Raw genomic sequence first — 23,617 nt, 5'->3', positions numbered from 1 at the left:
AGAATTGGGATTGCTGGATCATAAGGTAGTTCTGTTTTTATAGGCATTTTAATTTATGACCTCTGATCTAAACCATCTAATTAAAATTATTTTTTCCTAAACTGGAGGCTTTTTATAACCTCTCTCTAATACCTGTTTCTCTGGTTTAAATTTTGATGTTCAAGAAGTTGTATCCATTGAGGACATGGGGAGGGGGAAGGGTAAGCTGGGATGAAGTGAGAAAGTGGCATGGACTTATATATACTACCAAATATAAAATAGATAGCTAGTGGGAAGCAGATGCATAGCACAGGGAGATCAGCTCAGTGCTTTGTGACCACCTAGAGGGGTGGGATAGGGAGGGTGGGAGGGAGATGCAAGAGGGAGGGGATATGGGGATATATGTATATGTGTAGCTGATTCACTTTGTTATAAAGCAGAAACTAACACACCATTGTAAAGCAATTATATTCCAATAAAGATGTTAAAAAAAAGAAGTTGTATCTATTTTCTTTAGTCTAAGTGGACTAAAGAATTTAAGATTTCTTTGCTTCCAAATCATATTACAAACTCCCACCTAATTAACTACTCATGATGCCCTTATTTTTGGTTTCATTCATCTTATTAACCCACAATTATGCCTCTTAATGATTTTCAAAATGTTTAATAAAAGGAGAGATATCAAATGGAAAGAAACCTCCCCAAAGAATAGATTACCTTTCAAATCTCATAAGAAGACTAAGAATGAAAAGAGTGTCCTAAATGGAATACCTTGAACCTCCATCAGAGAAACAGAAGGTGGCTTTAGCCTAAAGGGGCCCCCATAGGGGCTGATTTCTTGACAGGAACTAGACAAGCAGGCAGTGGGATGCAATGGGATGACTGTAAGACTTGGAGCCCAGCAGATATGGGTTTGAATCCCTGTATTGCCATGTATTCACAAACTGTTTGACTTTAACTAAGTTCTTTACCCTCTGTGAAACTAGGCTTCAGAGATAATATACTCTGCCTTTTGGAGTTATGCGGATTAAGTGAGCCCTGGCATATTCAACCAAAGTCACTTTCTTTCAAAGCTCAAAAAAGGAGATAAGCATTTACACATGCTGGAGGCTGTTGTCTCACAAGTGTCCTTGCCTTGTTACTAGTGGTTTAGCCATTCTGGATCTCAGTGGCAGCATGGAGTTGCTTTTCCATTTTAACATCTGAAATATTCTGTCACTAAAGAATAAGGGTTAATTGCAGAAGTATTTAAACTGTTAAAAGGGATCCATCACCAGTCCAGCAATACCAAAGGCCTCTGAATAGTTGCTGTTCATTATCATCTGAATGGCACCCAGCCTTTGTCATGGGCTTAACAGACTTCATTAGGATTTGTCTAAGGATTCTGTCCCTGTCAATTACCTTGTTAGTGACAGGAGCCTGCCTATTAATGGGGTCAGTCTCTCAAGGGACTTGACCTGGGCAGGTTTTGAAAATTAGTGTTTGTGGCGGGCTGTTCCATTCCCTTATCTCCCCACTCCCACAGCCAAACTGACCAAAGCGCTGTATACCTTTTACTTAGCTGCCTCCAGTACTACATGAAAGAGTGCTAGAGGCTCTCAGTTCTATTAAAAATAATCAATTAGTATCTGCTCTGTGTGAGGCACACACACTTGGAAGTTGTTTACCACCTAGTAGGAAAGGCAGATAAGAAACAGAAAATTGCAATATATTCGACTTGCCAATGGTGTCAATCAAGATGAGGACAGTGGGCTGTGAGAGCCCTGAAGATGTCACCTAAAGTGAATCTCAAAGGGTAGACATTCTTTGGATCTAGGAGGATGGAGACATTCTAAATAGAGGGAATGGCATGAGCAAAGATACAGAGATCTGAAACAGCATGATATAGCCAGAAAACTTCATCTAAGCAGTGTAGTATATAAGAGTGTCAGACATCAGCAGTGCCTCGATGGAGGCTCCTGGAGAGGTCATTATAACAGCGGATACTTCTAATGGAATATTTCCAGGATACCATGCTAAAGCAGTTTAGCTCTATTTATTTCACAACTGTCTGAGGTGGATACTATTTTTGCAAGTGGGAAAACTGAAGCCCAGAGAAGTTAGGTCAGCAACATTCACTGTTGCACGGCTAATGGGTGGCAGAGTTGGGATTCAAACCCGGGTCAGCTTCAGAGCCCAAGCTGCGCATTGGGATTGGAAATATGTGTCAAGTTACTGAAGACTTTAATTGCTACTCAAGAGGATTGGCAGTGTCCTATAAGTGATAGGAAGCCACTTAAGGTGATTTAAATAAGGAAAGTGACTAGGGACCAGAAAATTTGGGATTAGAGGCCCTTCTCTAATCAGGCTAACTGACTGTGGCTTCAGCCAAATCTCTTTCCTTCTTTGGACCTCTGTTTTCTCATCTGGAATGTGAGGACAATGATAAAGTGCTAATCTTAAGGATCTCTTTTGGCTCTTTGAGTTTTTTGCCTCTCTAGCTAGGGCTGGGGAAGAGACTAGATTCCTGACTGGTGAGACTGGTAGGCACTTTCTCTATGTGCTTTGTTCTTTATATATGCTTTATACATGCTGTACTTCTTGCCCTGGAATACCTTCTTGCTTCCCTCCTGTCTTTCCAAATACTATAGCCATCCGCCCCTCTTCTCATGACTTCTACAGTGCTACAAACTAAGTTAGCTATGGCTCAGTTTGGCCCCTAATTATATGCTATCTTGTATTCTTTGCTAGTTGCTTCCTTTTTAATCTTTTCATCCCATATATATTTTGGGCCTCTCCTCTTCTTCTACTTTTTAGTTTCTCTTACCCCCTAAAGCATCTAACACAGTCTTGGTTACAATGGGGTCTTGGAGAAAATCTTGTTAATCATTTTCTTTCTCTTCTGGCAGTGTGTGTGAGCACAGCAAAGAGAATCTTATGACCCCCTCTAACATGGGGGTGATCTTTGGGCCCACTCTCATGAGAGCTCAGGAGGACACTGTGGCTGCCATGATGAACATCAAATTCCAGAACATTGTGGTGGAAATCCTAATTGAGCACTTTGTCAAGGTATGTATTTCCTATCTTTACCATCACTCCTCCAACCATGTGACACTTTCCCCTAGCCAATTTTTAGTTGTGTCTTCTCTCTGGCTCAAGTTATAATGGAAGGAAATTCCATATGACACAATGACATTTAGTAACATTTCTGACCCTGTGAAATTCATTCGTTCAGCAAACATTGCTTGAGCATGCAACTATTTTATTATCAGACCCCATGCAAGATGGTATAGAAGAAAAATATCATTGTACATGCCTTTAAGGAGTTAATAGTATAATATGGAGACAACCATGTAAACAAAGGAAAATGATAGGTATAAAAGTGGTATATGTACAATTAAACCATAAAGAAAGCAATACTTATTAAAACCCCATAACATTCTAAAGAATTTAAGGTGTTATATTTATATGGTCTGTAAAATATGAGGTAGTGTACATTGTAATTAGATCAAATGAAAAATCATGATACAGATAGAAAATGAACCCAGGAATGAGGCTAGACAAGAAATATTTAATGACAAGTCCTATACACTTGCTACGGATGGTCCTACATTTGACTCTAGGCTTTCTAGCAGCCAATGCCATCCTAGCAGAACATAATTCAATACAAACTTTTCTTCAGGGGGAGGGGACTGGTGATATAGTCCAGGTGGTATGCACAGTTCAAATCCAAGCTCTTCCACTTACTAGCTGTATTAGGTAAGATACAGGTTAGGCTGCTAAGATACCACAGTGGCTCCAACACAAGAGACATTTATTTCTTGGTTTGGAATAGTTCAGCAAGGTGGTCCAGGCCTGATACAGTGACTTGACAAAGGCTAGAACCCAGCTTACTTCTTTGTTGTTGTTCCATCATCCCTAAGGTGCTGCTTCATCTGCATGACCAAATATCTTCTACATTATATCAATTGGGAAGTATGAAAGAAATAAAGCTGAGGATATAACCCTTTCCTTTAAGGCAATGACCTGGAAGTCACACATATCACTTTTATTTACATACCATTTATCAGAATTTAATCTCATGGTCAGATCTAGCTATAAGAAAAGCAGAGAAATTTAGTTTTTGTTTGGGGCAACCATGTGCCTAGCTAAGACTTTAGTTCTTTTACTAAAAGAAGGAGAGAATGGATATTGGAGAACAATTGACATTCTCTGCCATATTATCTGTGTTACATTGAGCAATGTAACTTCTCTGATAGTCATTGTGTTTCAGCTGAAATGTGAAGATGATAATAAACACATGCTATGTGAGAGTTACATGCCCACGGCCATTTTGCTAGTGAGAGAGCTAGAATTTAAATCCATGTACGTGGCTCAGAGTTGAAGTACTTAATCACTATACAGTGCTGCCTTACCAATCATTTTGGTACAGTGATATTATTGGGTATATACAGAACACTTTGGGATTATCAAGGATGGGTACTTGCAGAGAAGTTCAACCTATGTCAATACTTAAAGTGGGAAAGAAAGGGAAATAGGGAAAAGAAATTTCAAGGAGATGGTTCAGCATGAACAAAGGCCCAAGGACCTAAAACCCCAAACCATTTTATATTGTTGGAACATGAAATGGAAATAGGAGTGGCAAGAGATGTGACTGGAGGCAGACGGTGGCCATGTTCTAAAAGGACTAGGCTTTGTCTAGTTAAGGAGTTTGGAATGTTTGAAATTGTTCTTGCAGGCTTGGGAAAGCCTTGCTTCAAATTAAAGTAGTATGATGAATAGAGTTAAATTTGGGTGACTGTGTGGATGGGGCTCTACTTCATACATATAAGAAATACAGAATGGGAAAATTTTAGAAAGATGGAGCAAAAGCTCAGTTTGGGGCAGATTGGATTTGAGATTTCTGGAATATATTGAGAGAGCAATATCTAGGAAGTAGTTGACTATGAATCCAAAGCAGGGATTGGCGAACTTTTTATTGAAGAACCATATAATAAATATTCTAGGCTTTGCAGGTCATAGATGTGTGTCACAACTACTCAACTCCACCTTTGTATTGGGAAAGCAGTCGTAGATAACATAAACAAATGAATGTTCTAATAAAACTTTATTGACAAAACTGGCAGCAGACCTGTGGGCTGTAATTTTCTGACTCTTGGTCTATAGCCCAGATATCATTTATTGATTAACTGATCAGTTCATTCATTCAGAAAATATGTTTTGAGTATCCACATTTGCCAGGTACTGTTTTAGGCATGGGGATACAGCCCTCATGTAATTTAGAAAAACAATATAAATAAAATATATAATATATTAAATGGTAATGAGCATTAAGATGAACAGTAAAGCAGAAAAGGGGAATAGGAAGGGTTGAGAAGTGGTTTTCACATTGTAAATACAGTGGCCAGGAAGACCTCATTGAGAAGGACTTTTGAGCAGAGACCCATAGGAAATAAAGGAATTGTTCATTCAGATATCTGGGGGGAAATCATTCTAGGCTGAAGAAATGGTAAGTGGAAAATCCCTGAGGCAGAAATGTGTATATCATGTTCAGGGTACAAAAAGGAGGCCAGAAGGATTAATCAAAAGAGGAAACAGAAGAAGATGGTTCAGAGAGGAAATGGAGAGGGAAAGCTAAATAGATCCTATAGGGCCTTAGAACCCATTGGAAGGATTTTGACTTTACTATCTGAGTAGAATGAGGTTTTTGACTAGAGAAATGACATGATTTGACTTATATTTAATAGGACTATTCTGGATGCTGTGTGGATAATAGCTGTAGGGGAACAAGGGTAGACACAAAGAGTCTAATTAAGAGCCTGTTTCAATAATGCAATCAAGAAATGGTTTATACCTTGGATGATGGTTGTAACAGTGGATATGGTGAGAAAGTGGTCAGATTCTAAATAATTTTGAAGGCAGAACTGACAGGACTTGCTAACAAATCATGTGGAATGTGGGAGAGAGAGAGGAGCCATGGATAACTTCAAGGTTTTATATCAGAGCAACTAGAAGGATGAAGTTTCCATTTACTGTGATGGATAGGCTGAGGGAGAAGAAGATTTGAAAAAAAGAGCAGGAGTTCAGTTTGGGACAAGTTAAGATAGATATGTCTATGAGACATCTGAGGTCAGAGAATAAAACAGGATTAGGGAAATAAAGTTGGCCTTCCATAGCATAGAGGCAGTGGTTAAAACCATGCAAGTCTTGCCTAGGGATACTTGTAGCAAGACAATAAATGTTAGACCAAAGGTTGAAATCTAGGGAGTGCCAGTGTTTTAAGGGCCATTAGAAAAGACCACAAAACAGATCAAGAAAGAATGTTCAGTAACATGAGAATGAGGAGATAGGGGAGCCATAGACTCCTGGAGAGGAGATAGTTTTTGGAAGAAAGAGTGGACAGTGGTTTCCGTTTCCCAAGACAAGTCATCTAGGACAGGAACTGAAAAGTATTTACTGCTTTAAGTGTTTTTTTAAAATTTTTAAATATAAGCAATACATATACATGGTAAAAATTTCCAACCATGAAGGAATTAGAATGAAAAATAATTCCACCCTTTACTTATTCTCAACTCCTAGTTCCAAACGTCATTTCAATAATTTCTTCTTTGTCATTCTGGCAAAGAAAAACAATACATATATATACATACACATGCATTAATATATTTGATAGATTTTAATATGCATATTTTATTTCTCTACTGAGAAAGCCTAAAAACCCTAGACATTATATATAAAAGCAACACAAAACAGAAAAAGCCTCACAGACTTAGAGAACAAACTTATGGTTACCAGGGGGGAAGGGTTGTGGGGGGAGGGATAGATTGAGAGTTTTGGGGGGGTTTTTTTGCGGTACGCGGGCCTCTCACTGTTGTGGCCTCTCCCATTGTGGAGCACAGGCTCTGGACATGGAGGCTCAGCGGCCATGGCTCACGGGCCCAGCTGCTCCGTGGCATGTGGGATCTTCCCAGACCGGGGCACGAACCCGTGTCCCCTGCATCAGCAGGCGGACTGTCAACCACTGCGCCACCAGGGAAGCCCGCAGATTGGGAGTTTAAGATTGACATGTACACACTGCTATATTTAAAATAGATAACCAACAAGGGCCTACTGTATAGCACAGGGAATGCTGCTCAATATTCTGTAATAACCTAAATGGGAGAAGAATTTGGAAAAGAATAGATTACGTGTATATGTATAACTGAATCACTTTGCTATACACCTGAAACTAATGCAACATTATTAATCAAGTATGCTCTGATATAAGATAAAAATATGAAAACTTAAAAAAAAAAACAAAAAATGAGGACTCTGAAACATGAAGGGAACAAGGCACACCGGACCATGTACGGACCTTGGGACCTGAGGAATGACATGGCCACAAGTCATCAGGGTTTTGATTTTGCCTCATGTCTTCCATATTGGGTAGTGTAGAAGCTGACAACCTAAGAACACCAACGGGTACAGTCAAAAGAGGTCCCAGCAAAAGCCTGCTCTCTCTGTCCAAAGGAACTGGAAAGGAACAGCCTAATGACAAAAAAATTTAGATAATAACCCCTTCACCACAAAATGCCACCAAAAACTTGAGGCCTTACCCCCACCCTCAGAAAATGCTGAGTGGAAAGACTAGACTTCTATCTTTGCCAGTCTGTAACAAGGCACCTCAACCAACCTCTTCCTGCCCCATGTGGTTGTGTCAAGGAGGCCAAGTGGGGAACCAGACTTTCATCCTCACCTGTGGTAATGAGATACCTTCCCCTACTCCCTATGGTGTCAGTGGAGACCACATAAAGCACCTGGACTCCCATGACCATTTAGCACTGGAGTAGTGTCAGAGGAGGCCTGGCAGAAATACAGGACTTTACCATTACTCTGTGGTAGTAAGTCTACTACACTGTGGTATCAGTTGAGAGGAGACCATGTGGGGAACCATAATGAGACTCGCTTCTTCTCCAGCCAGAGTGGTATCAGCAGGGCCTAGTGAGGAGCCTAAACTCCTACATTTGCCTAGCACTAACAAGGTAGTGTTTCCTTCCCTACCTACTCCTAACAAGGAGTCTTTCCTTCCCTTTGGGATGTCAATGGAGGCCAAGGGGAAAATCTGGACTTCCACTCCATCCTTGCAGTAATAAGGTAGTGCACCTCCTCCCCTGCAGTGGCACTGTCAAAAGAGGTCTGCTCTAACAGAAGGTATAAGTAAGAACGAGATTCTCATAATACCCAAAATGTGCAGGCTTTAGTTGAAAATTATTTGTCATACCAAGAACAAGGAATATCTCAACATGAATGAGAAAAGACCATCAAAAGACATCAACATCCAGCTGACACAGATGTTAATTATCTGACAAGAATTTTAAAGCAGTCATCATAAAAATGCTACAATGCACGATTAGGAATACATTTGAAACAGATGGAAAAATTTCAGCAAAGTTATAGAAAATCTCTGCAGAGAAATACACAGACTCGGCAAAGAAATAGAAGATATAAAGAAGAAACAAGTGAAAAATATAGAACTGAAAAATGCCATAAGTGAAATTTTAAAATTCAGTGGATGTACTCAACAATACAATAGAGAGGACAGGAGAAAGAAACAGTGAACTTATAGAATAACACAAATTATGCAATCTGAGCAACAGACTACTAAGAGAATTTGTTACAGCAGACCTATCCTAAAATAATGGCTAAAGGAAGTTCTTTAAACAAAAAGGGCACAATTAAAGAAGGGATCTTGGAATAGCAGGACAGAAGAAAGAACAACAGAAAGACCAAAATTATGAATAAACATCATAGACTTTCATTCTCCCATTTAGATTCCTCAATTACATTTCTTTTTTTTTTAACATCTTTATTGGAGTATAATTGCTTTACAATGTTGTGTGAGTTGCTGCTCTATAACAAAGTGGATCAGCTATATGTATGCATATATCCCCATATCTCCTCCCTCTTGCATCTCCCTCCCACACTCCATATCCCACCGCTCTAGGTGGACACAAAGCACTGAGCTGATATCCATGTGCTATGTGGCTGCTTCCCACTACTAGCTGTTTTACATTTGGTAGTGTATATATGTCCATGCCACTCTCTCACTTCATCCCAGCTTACCCTTCCCCCTCCCCACGTCCTCAAGTCCATTTTCTACCTCTGCATCTTTATTCCTGTCCTGCCCCTAGGTTCATCAGAACCATATACATATTTTTAGGATTCCATATATATGTGTTAGCATATGGTATTTATTTTTCTCTTTCTGACTTCACTGTGTATGACAGTCTCTAGGTCCATCCACCTCACTACGAATAACTCAATTTTGTTTCTTTTTATGGCTGAGGAATATTCTATTGTACATATATGTGCCACATCTTCTTTATCCATTCATCTGTCGATGGGCCCTTAGGTTGCTTCCATGCCCTGACTATTGTAAATAGAGCTGCAGTGAATATTGTAGTACATGACTCCTTCTGAATTGTGCTTTTCTCAGGGTATATGCCCAGTAGTGAGATTGCTGGGTCGTATGGAATTTCTATTTTTAATTTTTTAAGGAACCTCCATACTGTTCTCCATACTGGCTGTATCAATTTACATTCCCAACAACAGTGCAAGAGGTTTCCCTTTTCTCCACACCCGCTCCAGCATTTACTGTTTGTAGATTTTTTGATGATGGCCATTCTGACTGGTGTGAGATACTATCTCATTGTAGTTTTGATTTGCATTTCTCTAATGATTAATGATGTTGAGCATTCTTTCATGTGTTTGCTGGCAATCTGTATAAATTCTTTGGAGAAATGTCTCTTGAGGTCTTCTGCCCATTTTTGGATTGAGTTGTTTCTTTGATATTGAGCTGCTTATATATCTTGGAGATTAATCCTTTGTTAGTTGCTTCGTTTGCAAATATTTTCTTGCTTTCCTCTAAGAGTTTGATGGTGTCTGACCTTACATTTAGGTCTTTAATCCATTTTGAGTTTACTTTTGTGTATGGTGTTTGAGACTGTTCTAATTTCATTCTTTTCCATTTAGCTGTCCAGTTTTCCCAGCACCATTTATTGAAGAGACTGTCTTTTCCCCACTGTATATTCTTGCCTCCTTTAAAAAGATTAGCTGACCATATGTGCATGGGTTTATATCTGGGCTTTCTATCCTGCTCCATTGATCCATATTTCTTTTTGTGCCAGTACCATACTGTCTTGATTACTGTAGCTTTGTAACATTTAGTCTGAACTCAGGGAGCCTGATTGGTGCAGCTCCGTTTTTCTTTCTCAAGATTCCTTTAGCTATTCGGGGACTTTTGTGTTTCCATACAAGTTGTACAATTATTTGTTCTACTTCTGTGAAAAATGCCATTGGTAGATTGATAGAGATTGCATTGAATCTGTAGATTGCTGTGGGTAGTAGAGTCATTTTCACAATGTTGATTCTTCCAATCCAAGAACATGGTATATCTCTCAAACTGTTTGTATCATCTTTAATTTCTTTCATCAGTGTATTATAGTTTTCTGCATACAGGTCTTTGGTCTCTTTAGGTAGGTTTATGCCTAGGTATCTTATTCTTTTTGTTGCAGTGGTAAATGGGAGTGTTTCCTTAACTTCTCTTTCAGATTTTTCATCATGAGTGTATAGGAATTCAAGAGATATCTGTGCTTTAATTGTGTGTCCTGCTACTTTACCAAATTCATTGGTCAGCTCCAGTAGTTTTCTGGTAGCATCTTTAGGATATTCTATGTATAGTACCATGTCATCTACAAACAGTGACAGCTTTACTTCTTCTTTTCCAATTTGGATTCCTTTTATTTCTTTTTCTTCTCTGATTGCTGTGGCTTAAACTTCCAAAACTACTAGTGGTGAGAGTGGGCAAACTTGTCTTCTTCCTGATCATAATGGAAATGTTTTCAGTTTTTCACCATTGACAATGATGTTGGCTGTGGGTTTGTCATATATGGCCTTTATTATGTTGAGGTAAGTTCCCTCTATGGCTACTTTCTGGAGGGTTTTTATCATAAATGGGTGTTTTATTTTGTCAAAAGCTTTTTCTGCATCTATTGAGATGATGATATGGTTTTTCTCCTTCAGTTGTTTAATATGGTGTATCACATTGATTAATTTGCATATATTGAAGAATCCTTGCATTCCTGGGATGAACCCCACTTGATTATGGGGTATGATCCTTTTAATGTGCTTTTGGATTCTGTTTGCTGGTATTTGGTTGAGGATTTTTGCATCTATGTTCATCAGTGATATTGGCCTGTAGTTTTCTTTCTTTGTGACACATTTATCTGGCTTTGGTATCAGCGTGATGGTGGCCTCGTAGAATGAGTTTGGGAGTGTTACTCCCTCTGCTATATTTTGGAAGAGTTTGAGAAGTATAGGTGTTAGCCCTTCTCTAAATGTTTGGGAGAATTTGCCGGTGAAGCCATCGGTCCTGGGTTTTTGTTTGTTGGAAGATTTTTAATCACAGTCTCAATTTCAGTGCTTGTGATTCATCTATTTATATTTTCTATTTCTTCCTGCTGCAGTCTCAGAAGGTTGTGCTTTTCTATGAATTTGTCGATTTCTTCCAGGTTGTCCATTTTATTGGCACACGGGTGCTTGTAGTAATCTATCATGATCCTTTGTATTTCTGCAATGTCAGTTGTTACTTCTCCTTTTTCATTTCTAATTCTATTGATTTGAGTCTTCTCCCTTTTTTTCTTGATGAGGCTGGCTAATGGTTTATCAATTTTGCTTATCTCCTCAAAGAACCAGCTTTTAGTTTTATTGACCTTTGCTATCATTTCCTTCAGTTCTTTTTCATTTATTTCTCATCTGATGTTTTTGATATCTTTCCTTCTGTGAACTTTGGGCATTTTCTTTGTTCTTCTTCCTCTAATTGCTTTAAGTGTAAGGTTAGGTTTTTTATTTGAGATATTTCTTGTTTCTTGAGGTAGGCTTGTATTGCTATAAACTTCCCTGTTAGAACTGCTTTTGCTGCATCCCATAGGTTTTGGGTCATCGTGTTTTCATTGTCATTTGTTTCTAGGTATTTTTTGATTTCCTCTTTGATTTCTTCCCTGATCTCTTGGTTATCTAGTAGTGTATTGTTTAGCCTCCATGTGTTTGTATTTTTTACAGATTTTTTCCTGTAATTGATATCTAGTCTCATATTATTGTGGTGGGAAAAGATACTTGATATGATTTCAATTTTCTTTAATTTACTGGGTCTTGATTTGTGACCCAAGATATGATCTATCATGGAGAATGTTCCACAAGCACTTGAGAAGAATGTGTATTGTATTGGTTTTGGATGGGATGTCCTATAAATATCAATTAAGTCCATCTTGTTTAATGTATCATTTAAATATTGTGTTTCCTTATTCATTTTCATTTTGAATGATCTGTCCATTGGTGAAAGTGGGGTGTTAAAGTTCCCTAATATTATTGTGTTACTGTTGATTTCCCCTTTTATGGCTGTTAGCATTTGCCTTATGTCTGGAGGTGTTCCTATGTTGGGTGCATAAATGATTACAATTGTTATATCTTCTTCTTGGATTGATCCCTTGATCATTATGTAGTGTCTTTCTTTGTTTCTTGTATTAGTCTTTAGTTTAAAGTCTATTTTGTCTGATGTGAGAATTGCTACTCCAACTTTCTTTTGATTTCCATTTGCATGAGTATCTTTTTCCATCCCCTCGCTTTCAGTCTGTATATGTCCCTGGGTCTGAAGTGGGTCTCTCTTAGACAGTATATATATATGGGTCTTGTTTTTGTATCCATTCAGCCAGTCTGTGTCTTTTGGTTGGAGCATTTAGTCCATTTACATTTAAGGTAGTTATTCATATGTATATTCCTATTACCATTTTCTTAATTGTTTTGGGTTTGTCATTGTAGGTTATTTGCTTCTCTTATTTTTTCTGCCTAGAGAAGTTCCCTTCTCATTTGTTGTAAAGCTGGTTTGGTGGTGCTGAATTCTCTTACTTTTGCCTGTCTGTAAAGCTTTTAATTTCTCCATCAAATTTGAATGAGATCCTTGCTGGGTAGAGTAATCTTGGTTGTAAGTTTTTCTCCTTCATCACTTTCAGTATGTCCTGCCACTCCATTCTGGCTTGCAGAGTTTCTGCTGAAAGATCAGCTGTTAACATTATGTGGATTCCCCTGTATGTTATTTGCTGCTTTCCCCTTGTCTCCATTACGTTTGATGCTTAGAGCAAAAAATAAATTTTTCCAACTTTATTGAGATGAAGCAAAAATTATGGTATGATCTGATGTGGTTCTCAGTGTATGTGAAGAAAACACTTAAGACAGTGGTATTAATGGAGCATAAAAACTTCAAATGAAGAGAGATTTAAATACATTTCACCAATGACATGAAATGTTGACACTAGTAGCCTATGATAAGTTATGTATATACAGTGTAATACCTAAAACAACCACTATAAACCTTTAAAAAGTGATGCACTCAGAACAGATATATCAAATTGGAATTCTAAGAAATGTTTAAGAAATCATAGCTATCCTAAATGTTTATGCACTAAACCAAAAAATATATATACTTTAAATTAGATGATGCAAAAACTTGTGGAACTGATATGAGAAAGACAAAATTCATAATTGTACTTGGAGACTTTAGCAACCTTCTCTCTCAAGAACTGAAAATGCAACTAGACAGAAAATCAGAAATATAAGAAATCAAGGGCTTCCCTGGTGGCACAGTGGTTGAAAGTCCACCTGCTGATGCAGGGGACACGGGTTCGTGCCCCAGTTCGGGAAGATCCCACATGCCGCAGAGCAGCTAGGCCTGTGGGCCATGGCCGCTGAGCCTGCGTGTCCGGAGCCTGTGCTCTGCAACGGGAGAGGCCACAACAGTGAGAGGCCTGCATACCGAAAAAAAAAAAAAAAAAAGAAAGAAATATAAGAAATCAAGAGCAGCATCAACCAACAGGATCTGATCAACATTGATATAATACTACACCCAACAGCAGTAAAATATACATGATTTTTAAGTGGCCATGGGGCACATACCAAGATAGTCAATATTCTAGTCTATAAAATGAACTTCAAAAATGTTTACAAATTGAAATCATGCATATGTTTTCTCTGACTGCAATGGAATCAAACTAGAAATCAATAACAGAAAGGCAACATGAAGCTTGGCAGAAAAAATGGTGGTGTTAGAGAGTCCAGCTTCTCTGTCCCCCCACAAGAACAATGATTGGATAGCTATCCATGAACAAAAACACCTCTAGGAGGCTTCTATAGTCTCCTTTGGAAGTTTTAGAAACACACTGGAGCAACAACAACAACAACAAAAAGAGGAGAGAAGGAAGAAATTGCGTTTTGTTTACATCATCCCCATCCTTCAAGTCAACATTGTTTAGTGCCAGGAAGGAACTTCCCAGCTAGGAAAAGTTCCTCTTGCCTGGAAGGGAAGAAGGGAGTGAATGACCAACTTCTCCAGCCTCTCAGGGCAGTATGTAAATGTCCCACTTCAGTTTCGCACCACCCAGACCAGCAAAGCTGAGATGTGTACAGCTGGCTAGCAACAAAGATGAAAAGCAGTGGCTATTATTAGCAGACATGCAGTGGGACTGATTAAAGTCCACAGAGACCTGCTCTGCAGACAAACTCAGCAGATTTCACCACTGATGAAGCCAGTGGCCAGCACAGCTGCTATGAACCCACTGTAGGTCTTGACCAGCTTTTTCCCCACAGGTATTCATGTTCCCTAATGGCAGCCAACTGAGTCCATCTCCACTCTCTCCACCCAATCACCCCTGATGGTGCCTAGGAACCACCCTGGCAGCCATCCAAAATCTCTGCAGCTGCACAAGTGTAAAAGACAAGCTGCCCAAGACCCTCCCCACCCCCACTGGAGCCCACGACCCATGCCCGCAGGCAGTGTGGGCCTCTGCAGCTGTGTGAGTAAGGCTGGTTTAGGACACCAACCTACAGACACTAGGCTCACCACCACTACTTTGCTAGTAGTGGGCTAGCCTACCCAGCTGTGCGCCTGCACACCACTGGCTTGACAACCATCTTTGGCCTCTACCACAGCACACACATCCTGGGGGGAGAGCGTGCAGCCATGGATGACAACCACTTGTGCACCTGTCTCAGGCTCTGCCTTCTGTCACTGGCCAGCACCACTGCCACCCATAACTAGCCCCTCCAGCTGTGTGCCTGCGTGCTCCCAGCCCAACTCCCACCACCAGCCACCACTGTGGTGTGAATGCCCAGGAGGAGATTATGCAGCTGCAGGAGTGTACACTAACAGCCAGGGACCCCACAGCTGCATATGGGCTCAGATCAGGCCATGCATTCTGTCACTGGTGAACACAACAGCACTCACCATTCCATCTCTGCACCTGCACACCTCTAACAACTCTGTCACCAGCCTTCTTTGAAGTCTGCATACCTGGGGAGAGAGTTTGCAGCCATAGAAGGTCATTCTGACATCCAGGGTCTCTGCAGCTGCCAGTGTGCTCATAGTTGGCCCTGACCTTTGCTACCTGCCCTAGTTCCCATCACTATATGTCTGTCTGCAACTAGCCCTTACTTATAAACAGGCACTTGCAGTTGGCCCCTCTAGCTGAGTGTCTGTACACCACCAGCTCCAGCCACCACAGCTGCCTGCACTGGTCCCTAGCCATTGGACCTGGAGGTGCCACTTAGGACCTCAACAGCCCTTGCAACTATGTTGAACCCCCACAGTACCCACCAAGGACCATGCAGTTGATGATACTGTGGACCCCAGTAGCCTGAGCCAAAGAGAAATCATGCCCCCATGGTGCCTGACACATACTTCAAAACTTAGCACCCTGTACTACCAGACTGAGGGTTGTAGCACAGCTCAGCATGCCCCCACTCACAGAAGAAAGGCTTCCCTTACCGAAGTCAATCCATAAAGTCTGGAAGTTGTGACTGCTTCTTCAAATGAGCAGACATGTATGAAAGGCTACACAGAATCATGAAGAATCTGAGAAACATGTCTCCACCAAAGGAATATGGTAAACCTCCAAGAGTTGGCCCCAAAGAAGTGGAGATAAGGAATTGCCTGATAAAGAATTCAAAATAATTGTTCTATAGTGCCCAGAGAGCTACAAGAGAAAACAGTCAAATAATTTAACAAATCAGGGAAACAATATGAGGACAAAATGAGAAGTTCAATGAAGAGATAGAAATATAAAAAAGAAACAAATTTTGGGGCTGAAGAATATAATGACTGAATTGAAGAATTCAATCGAGAGCTTCAACAGCAGACTTCAACATGCAGAAGAGAGAATTAATGAGCTAGAAGACAGACCAATTGAACTTATCCAATGAGAGGAGCAAAATTTTTTTAAAGTATGAAAAGTAATGAAGAAAGCCTACAGGACTTATGAAACAATCTCAAGAAAAATAATGTACTAATGATTGGAGTCCCAGAAGGAGCAAAGAGGGAGAAATGGATTTAAAGTTTATTTAAAGAAATAATGGCTGAGAACTTCTTACACCTGGGGAGAGATTTGGACGTCCATGTTCATGAAGGTAATAGATCACCTTGAAATTTCAATCCACGACAGTATTCTCCAAGACACATAATAAAAAAAACTGTCTAAAACCTAAGATAAAGAATTTTAAAAGCAGCAAAAGAAAAGAAATTCTCTCATACAAGGAAATGCCCATAAGGCTGTCAGTGGATTTCTCAGCAGAGGCCAAAAGATAATGGGATGATATATTCACAGTGCTAAAAGAAAGAAACAGCCAACAAAAATACTTCACTCAAGAAAGTTGTCCTTCAGAATTGAAGGCAAAGTAAAGATTTTTCCTAATAAACAAAAGCTGAGGGAATTCTTCATCACTAAGCATGCCTTAAATGCTGAAAAGATTTATTCAGGCTGAAACAAAGGATGCTAATTGGTAACATAAAGACATTTATATGAAAATATACGATGCACTGGTAAAGGTGAGCATATAGTCAGATTCGTAATACCCTAACACTGTAATATGGTGATGTGTGAACTACTTAATTCTAGTACAAAGGTTAAAGGACAGAAGTACTAAAAATAGCTATAGCTTCAACCATTTGTTAATGGATAACAATATAAAGAGCTGTAAATGGTGACATCAAAAACATAAAAGCGGGAGTGGAGTAAAAAGTATTTCCATGAGATCAAACTTAAATTGTTAGTGTAAAATAAACTGTTATATAAGATGATTTATGTAAAATTCATGGGTAAACTTACAAAACAAAAACTTGCAGTAGATTCACAAAAGATAAAGAGAAGGGAATCGGGGGGATGAGAGGGAAGATGCCGGAAGAGTAAGACACGGAGATCACCTTCCTCCCCACAGATACATCAGAAATACATCTACACGTGGAACAACTCCTACAGAACGCCCACTGAGCACTGGCAGAAGACCTCAGACCTCCCAAAAGGCAAGAAACTGCCCATGTACCTGAGTAGAGCAAAAGAAAAGATAAACAGAGACATAAGAATAGGGACGGGACCTGCACCAGTGGGGAGGGCGCTGTGAAGGAGGAAAGGTTTCCACACACTAGGAAGCACCTTCATGGGCGGAGACTGTGGGTGGCGGAGGGGGGGAGCTTCAGAGCCACGGAGGAGAGCGCAGCAACACGGTGAGGAGGACAAAGCGGAGAGATTCCTGCACAGAGGATCGGTGCCCACTGGCACTCACCAGCCCGAGAGGCTTGTCTGCTCACCTGATGCAGCGGGCGGGGGCTGGGAGCTGAGGCTTGGATTTCAGTCGGATCACAGGGAGAGGACTGGTTGCGTGAACACAGCCTGAAGGGGTTAGTGCACCAAAGCTAGCCAGGAGGGAGTCCGGGGAAAAGTCTGGACCTGCCGAAGAGACTAGACTTTTTTTTCCCTCTTTGTCTCCTGCTGCGCGAGGAGAGGGGATTAAGAGTGCTGCTTAAAGGAGCTCCAGAGGTGGGTGTGAGCCGTTGCTAACAGCGCAGACCACAGAGACGGGCATGAGATGCTAAGGCCGCAGCTGCCACCACCAAGAAGCCTGTGAGCGAGCACAGGTCACTATCCACACCTCCCCTCCCGGGAGCCTGTGCAGCCCACCACTGAGAGGGTCCCGTGATCCAGAGACAACTTCCCCAGGAGAACACATGGCATGCCTCAGGCTGCTGCAACGTCCTGCTGGCCTCTGCTGCTGCAGGCTCGCCCTGCACTCTGTGCCACTCCCTCCCCACGGGCTGAGTGAGCCAGAGCCCCAGAAGCAGCTGCTCCTTTAACTCTGTCCTGTCTGAGTGAAGAACAGATGCCCTCAGGCGAACTATATGGAGAGGCGAGGCCAAATCCAAAGCTGAGTTCTGGGAGCTGTCTGAAGAAAGAAGAGAAAGGGAAATTTTTCCATGCAGCCACAGGAGCAGCAGATTAAAGCTCCACAATCAACTTGATGTACTCTGCATAGGCGGAATACATGAATAGGCAGCAAATCATCCCAAATTGAGGAGGTGGACTTTGAGTGCAAGATATATTATTTTATCCCCTTTTCCTCTTTTTGTGAGTGTGTATGTGCATTCTTCTGTGTCAGATTTTGTCTGTACAGCTTTGCTTTCACCATTGGTCCTGGGATTCTGTCTGTACGATTTTATTTTTACTTTAAAAATTTTATTTTCTTAATAATAATTTTTTATTTTAATAACTTCATTTTATTTTATTTTATCCTCTTTCTTTCTTTCTACTTTTCCCCCCTTTTATTCTGAGCAACGTGAATGAAAGGCTCTTGGTGCTGCAGCCAGGAATCAGTGCTGTGCCTCTCAGGGGGGCGAGCCAACTTCAGGACACTGGTCCACAAAAGAGCTCCCAGCTCCATGTAATATCAAATGGTGAAAATCTCCCAGAGATCTCCATCTCAACACCGACACCCAGGTTCACTCAACGACCAGCAAGCTACAGTGCTGGACACCCTATGCCAAACAACTAGCAAGACAGGAACACAATACCACGCATTAGCAGAGAGGCTGCCTAACATCATAATAAGGCCACAGACACCACAAAACACACCAGCAGACATGGACCTGTGCACCAGAAAAACGAGATCCAGCCTCATCCAGCACAACACAGGCACTAGTCCCCACCACCAGGAAGCCTACACAACCCACTGAACCAACTTTAGCCACTGGTGACAGACACCAAAAACAACGGGAACTATAACCCTGCAGCCTGCAAAAAGGAGACCCCAAGCACAGTAAGATAAGCAAAATGAGAAGACAGAAAAACACACAACAGATGAAAGAGCAAGATAAACATCAGCAGATTAAAGCTCCACAATCAACTTGATGTACTCTGCATAGGCGGAATACATGAATAGGCAGCAAATCATCCCAAATTGAGGAGGTGGACTTTGAGTGCAAGATATATTATTTTATCCCCTTTTCCTCTTTTTGTGAGTGTGTATGTGCATTCTTCTGTGTCAGATTTTGTCTGTACAGCTTTGCTTTCACCATTGGTCCTGGGATTCTGTCTGTACGATTTTATTTTTACTTTAAAAATTTTATTTTCTTAATAATAATTTTTTATTTTAATAACTTCATTTTATTTTATTTTATCCTCTTTCTTTCTTTCTACTTTTCCCCCCTTTTATTCTGAGCAACGTGAATGAAAGGCTCTTGGTGCTGCAGCCAGGAATCAGTGCTGTGCCTCTCAGGGGGGCGAGCCAACTTCAGGACACTGGTCCACAAAAGAGCTCCCAGCTCCATGTAATATCAAATGGTGAAAATCTCCCAGAGATCTCCATCTCAACACCGACACCCAGGTTCACTCAACGACCAGCAAGCTACAGTGCTGGACACCCTATGCCAAACAACTAGCAAGACAGGAACACAATACCACGCATTAGCAGAGAGGCTGCCTAACATCATAATAAGGCCACAGACACCACAAAACACACCAGCAGACATGGACCTGTGCACCAGAAAAACGAGATCCAGCCTCATCCAGCACAACACAGGCACTAGTCCCCACCACCAGGAAGCCTACACAACCCACTGAACCAACTTTAGCCACTGGTGACAGACACCAAAAACAACGGGAACTATAAACCTGCAGCCTGCAAAAAGGAGACCCCAAGCACAGTAAGATAAGCAAAATGAGAAGACAGAAAAACACACAACAGATGAAAGAGCAAGATAAACACCCACCAGACCTACCAAATGAAGAGGAAACAGGCAGTGTACCTGAAAAACAATTCAGAATAATAATAGTAAAGATGATCCAAAATCTCGGAAATAAAATAGACAAAATGCGAGAAACATTAAACAAGGAACTAAGAAGAACTAAAGATGAAACAAGTAACGAAGAACAACACAATAAATGAAGTTAAAAATACTCTAGAAGGTATCAATAGCAGAATAACTGAGGCAGAAGAACGGATAAGTGACCTGGAAGATAAAATAGTGGAAATACCTACTGCAGAGCAGAATAAAGGAAAAAGAATGAAAATAACTGAGGACAGTCTCAGAGACCTCTGGGACAAAATTAAACGAAAAGACATTCAAATTATATGGATCCCAGAAGAAGAAGAGTGAAAGAAAGGGACTGAGAAAATATTTGAAGAGATTATAGTTGAAAATTTCCCTAAAATGTGAAAGGAAATAATCAAATCCAGGAAACACAGAGAGCCCTGTAAAGCATAAATCCAAGGAGAAACACACCAAGACAAATATTAATCAAACTGTCAAAACTTAAATACAAAGAAAATATATTAAAAGCAGCATGAGAAAAATAACACACAAGGGAATGCCCATAAGGTTAACAGCTGATCTTTCAGCAGAAACTCTGCAAGCCAGAAGGGACTGGCAGGACGTATTTAAAGTGATGAAGGAGGAAAATCTACAATCAAGATTACTCTACCCAGCAAGAATCCCATTCAGATTAGATGGAGAAATTAAAACCTTTACAGACAAGCAAGAGCTGAGAGAGTTTAGCACTACCAAACCAGCTTAACAACAAATGCTAAAGGAACTTCTCTAGGCAAGAAACACAAGAGAAGGAAAGACCTACAAAAACGAACCCAAAACAATTAAGAAAATGGGAATAGGAACATACACATTGATAATACCTTAAATGTAAGGGATTAAATGTTTCCACCAAAAGACAGAGACTGGCTGAATGGATACAAAAGCAAGACCCATATATATGCCATCTACAAGAGACCCACTTCAGACATAGGGACACATACAGACTGACAGTGAGGGGATGGAAAAAGATATTCCATGCAAATGGAAACCAAAAGAAGGCTGCAGTAGCAATTCTCATATCAGAAAAAATAGACTGTAAAATACAGACTATTACAAGAGACAGAAAAGGACACTACATAATGATCAAGGGATCGATCCAAGAAGAAGATATAACAATTGTAAATATTTATGCACGCAAAATAGGATCACCTCAATATATGAGGCAAATACTAATGGCCATAAAAGGGGAAATCGGCAGTAACGCATTCATAGTAGGGGATTTTAACACCCCACTTTCACGAAGGACAGATCATCCAAAATGAAAATACATAAGGAAACACAAGCTTTAAATGATACATTAAACAAGATGGACTTAATTTATATTTATGGGACATTCCATCCCAAAACAACAGGATACACATTTTTCTCAAGTGCTCATGGAACATTCTACAGGATAGATCATATCTTGGGTCACAAATCAAGCCTTGGTAAATTTAAGAAAATTGAAATTGTATCAAGTATCTTTTCCGACCACCACACTATGAGACTAGATATCAATTACAGGAAAAGATCTGTAAAAAATAAAAATACATGGAGGCTAAACAATACAGTACTTAATAACGAAGTGATCATTGAAGAAATCAAAGAGGAAGTCAAAAGACACCTAGAAACAAGTGACAATACAGACACAACAACTCGAAACCTATGGGATGCAGCAAAAGCAGTTCTAAGGGGGAAGTTTATAGCAATACAATCCTACCTTAAGAAACAAGAAACATCTCGAATAAACAACCTAACCTTGCACCTAAAGCAATTAGAGAAAGAACAGAAACAGCCCAAAGTTAGCAGAAGGAAAGTAATCATAAAGATCAGATCAGAAATAAATGAAAAAGAAATGAAGGAATCGATAGCAAAGATCAATAAAACTAAAAGCTGGTTCTTTGAGAAGATAAACAAAATGGATAAACCATTAGCCAGACTCATCAAGAAAAAAAGGGAGAAGACTCAAATCAGTAGAATTAGAAATGAAAAAGGAGAAGTAACAACTGACACTGCATAAATACAAAAGATCATGAAAGATTAAGACAAGGAACTCTATGTCAATAAAATGGACAACCCAGAAGAAATGGACAAATTCTTAGAAATGCACAACCTGCCAAGACTGAATCAGGAAGAAATAGAAAATATGAACTGACAAATCACAAGCATTGAAATTGAAGCTGTGATTTAAAGTCTTCCAACAAACAAAAGCCCAGGACCAGATGGCTTCATAGGCGAATTCTATCAAGCATTTAGAGAAGAGCTAACACCTATAATTCTCAAAATCTTCCAAAATATAGCAGGAGGAGGAACACTCCCAAAGTCATTCTATGAGGCCACCATCACCCTGATGCCAAAACCAGACAAGTATTTCAGAAAGAAAGAAAACTACAGGCCAATATCACTGATGAACATAGATTTAAAAATCCTCCGAAAAATACAAGCAAACAGAATCCAACAGCACATTAAAGCGATCATACACCATGATCAAGTGGGGTTTATTCCAGGAATGCAAGGATTCTTCAGTATACACAAATCAATCAACATGATACACCATATTAACAAATTGAAGGAGAAAAACCATATGATCATCTCAACAGATGCAGAAAAAGCTTTTGACAAAATTCAACACCCTTTTATGATAAAAATCCTCCTAAAAGTAGGCATAGAGGGAACTTTCCTCACCATAATAAAGGCCAGATATGACAGACCCACAGCCAACATCATCCTCCATGGTGAAAAACTGAAAGCATTTCCACTAATCAGGAACAAGACAAGGTTGCCCACTCTCACCACTCTTATTCAACATAGTTTTGGAAATTTTAGCCACAGCAATGAGAGAAGAAAAGGAAATAAAAGGAATCCAAACGGAAAAGAAGTAAAGCTGTCACTGTTCGTAGATGACGTGATACTATACATAGAGAATCCTAAAAATGCTACCAGAAAACTACTAGAGCTAATCAATGAATCTGGTAAAGTAGCAGGATACAAAATTAATGCACAGAAATCTCTGGCATTCCTAAACACTAATGATGAGAAATGTGAAAGTGAAAGCAAGAAAACACTCCCATTTACCATTGCAACACAAAGAATAAAATATTTAGGAATAAACCTACCTAAGAAGACAAAAGACCTGTATGCAGAATATTATAGGACACTGATGAAAGAAATTAAAATGATACAAATAGATGGAGAGATATACCATGTTCTTGGATTGGAAGAATCAACATTATGAAAGTGAATCTACTACCCAAAGCAATCTACAGATTCAATACAATTCCTATCAAACTACCACTGGCATTTTTCACAGAAGTAGAACAAATAATTTCACAATTTGTATGGAAACACAAATGCCCCCGAATAGGCAAAGCAATTTTGAGAACGAAAAATGGAGCTGGAGGAATCAGGCTCTCTGACTTCAGACTATACTACAAAGCTACAGTAATCAAGACAGTATGG

General features: G+C 40.0%; 1 protein-coding gene across 1 annotated transcript in view; it reads left to right on the top strand.

The window, feature by feature from the left end:
* Window positions 1-23,617, top strand: part of OPHN1 (oligophrenin 1) — a 450,814-nt gene that overhangs the window by 345,653 nt on the left and 81,544 nt on the right. Inside the window, exon 18 of the mRNA XM_024737336.1 lies at window positions 2,868-3,027. Coding sequence (XP_024593104.1) covers window positions 2,868-3,027 — 160 coding nt within the window. The remainder of the gene's footprint in view (window positions 1-2,867; window positions 3,028-23,617) is intronic.

The sequence above is a fragment of the Neophocaena asiaeorientalis genome, unplaced genomic scaffold (genome assembly GCF_003031525.2).
Source record: "Neophocaena asiaeorientalis asiaeorientalis breed wild unplaced genomic scaffold, Neophocaena_asiaeorientalis_V1.1 scaffold372, whole genome shotgun sequence".
Lineage (NCBI taxonomy): Eukaryota > Metazoa > Chordata > Mammalia > Artiodactyla > Phocoenidae > Neophocaena > Neophocaena asiaeorientalis.
This window is presented reverse-complemented; position numbering and strand designations above follow the sequence as displayed.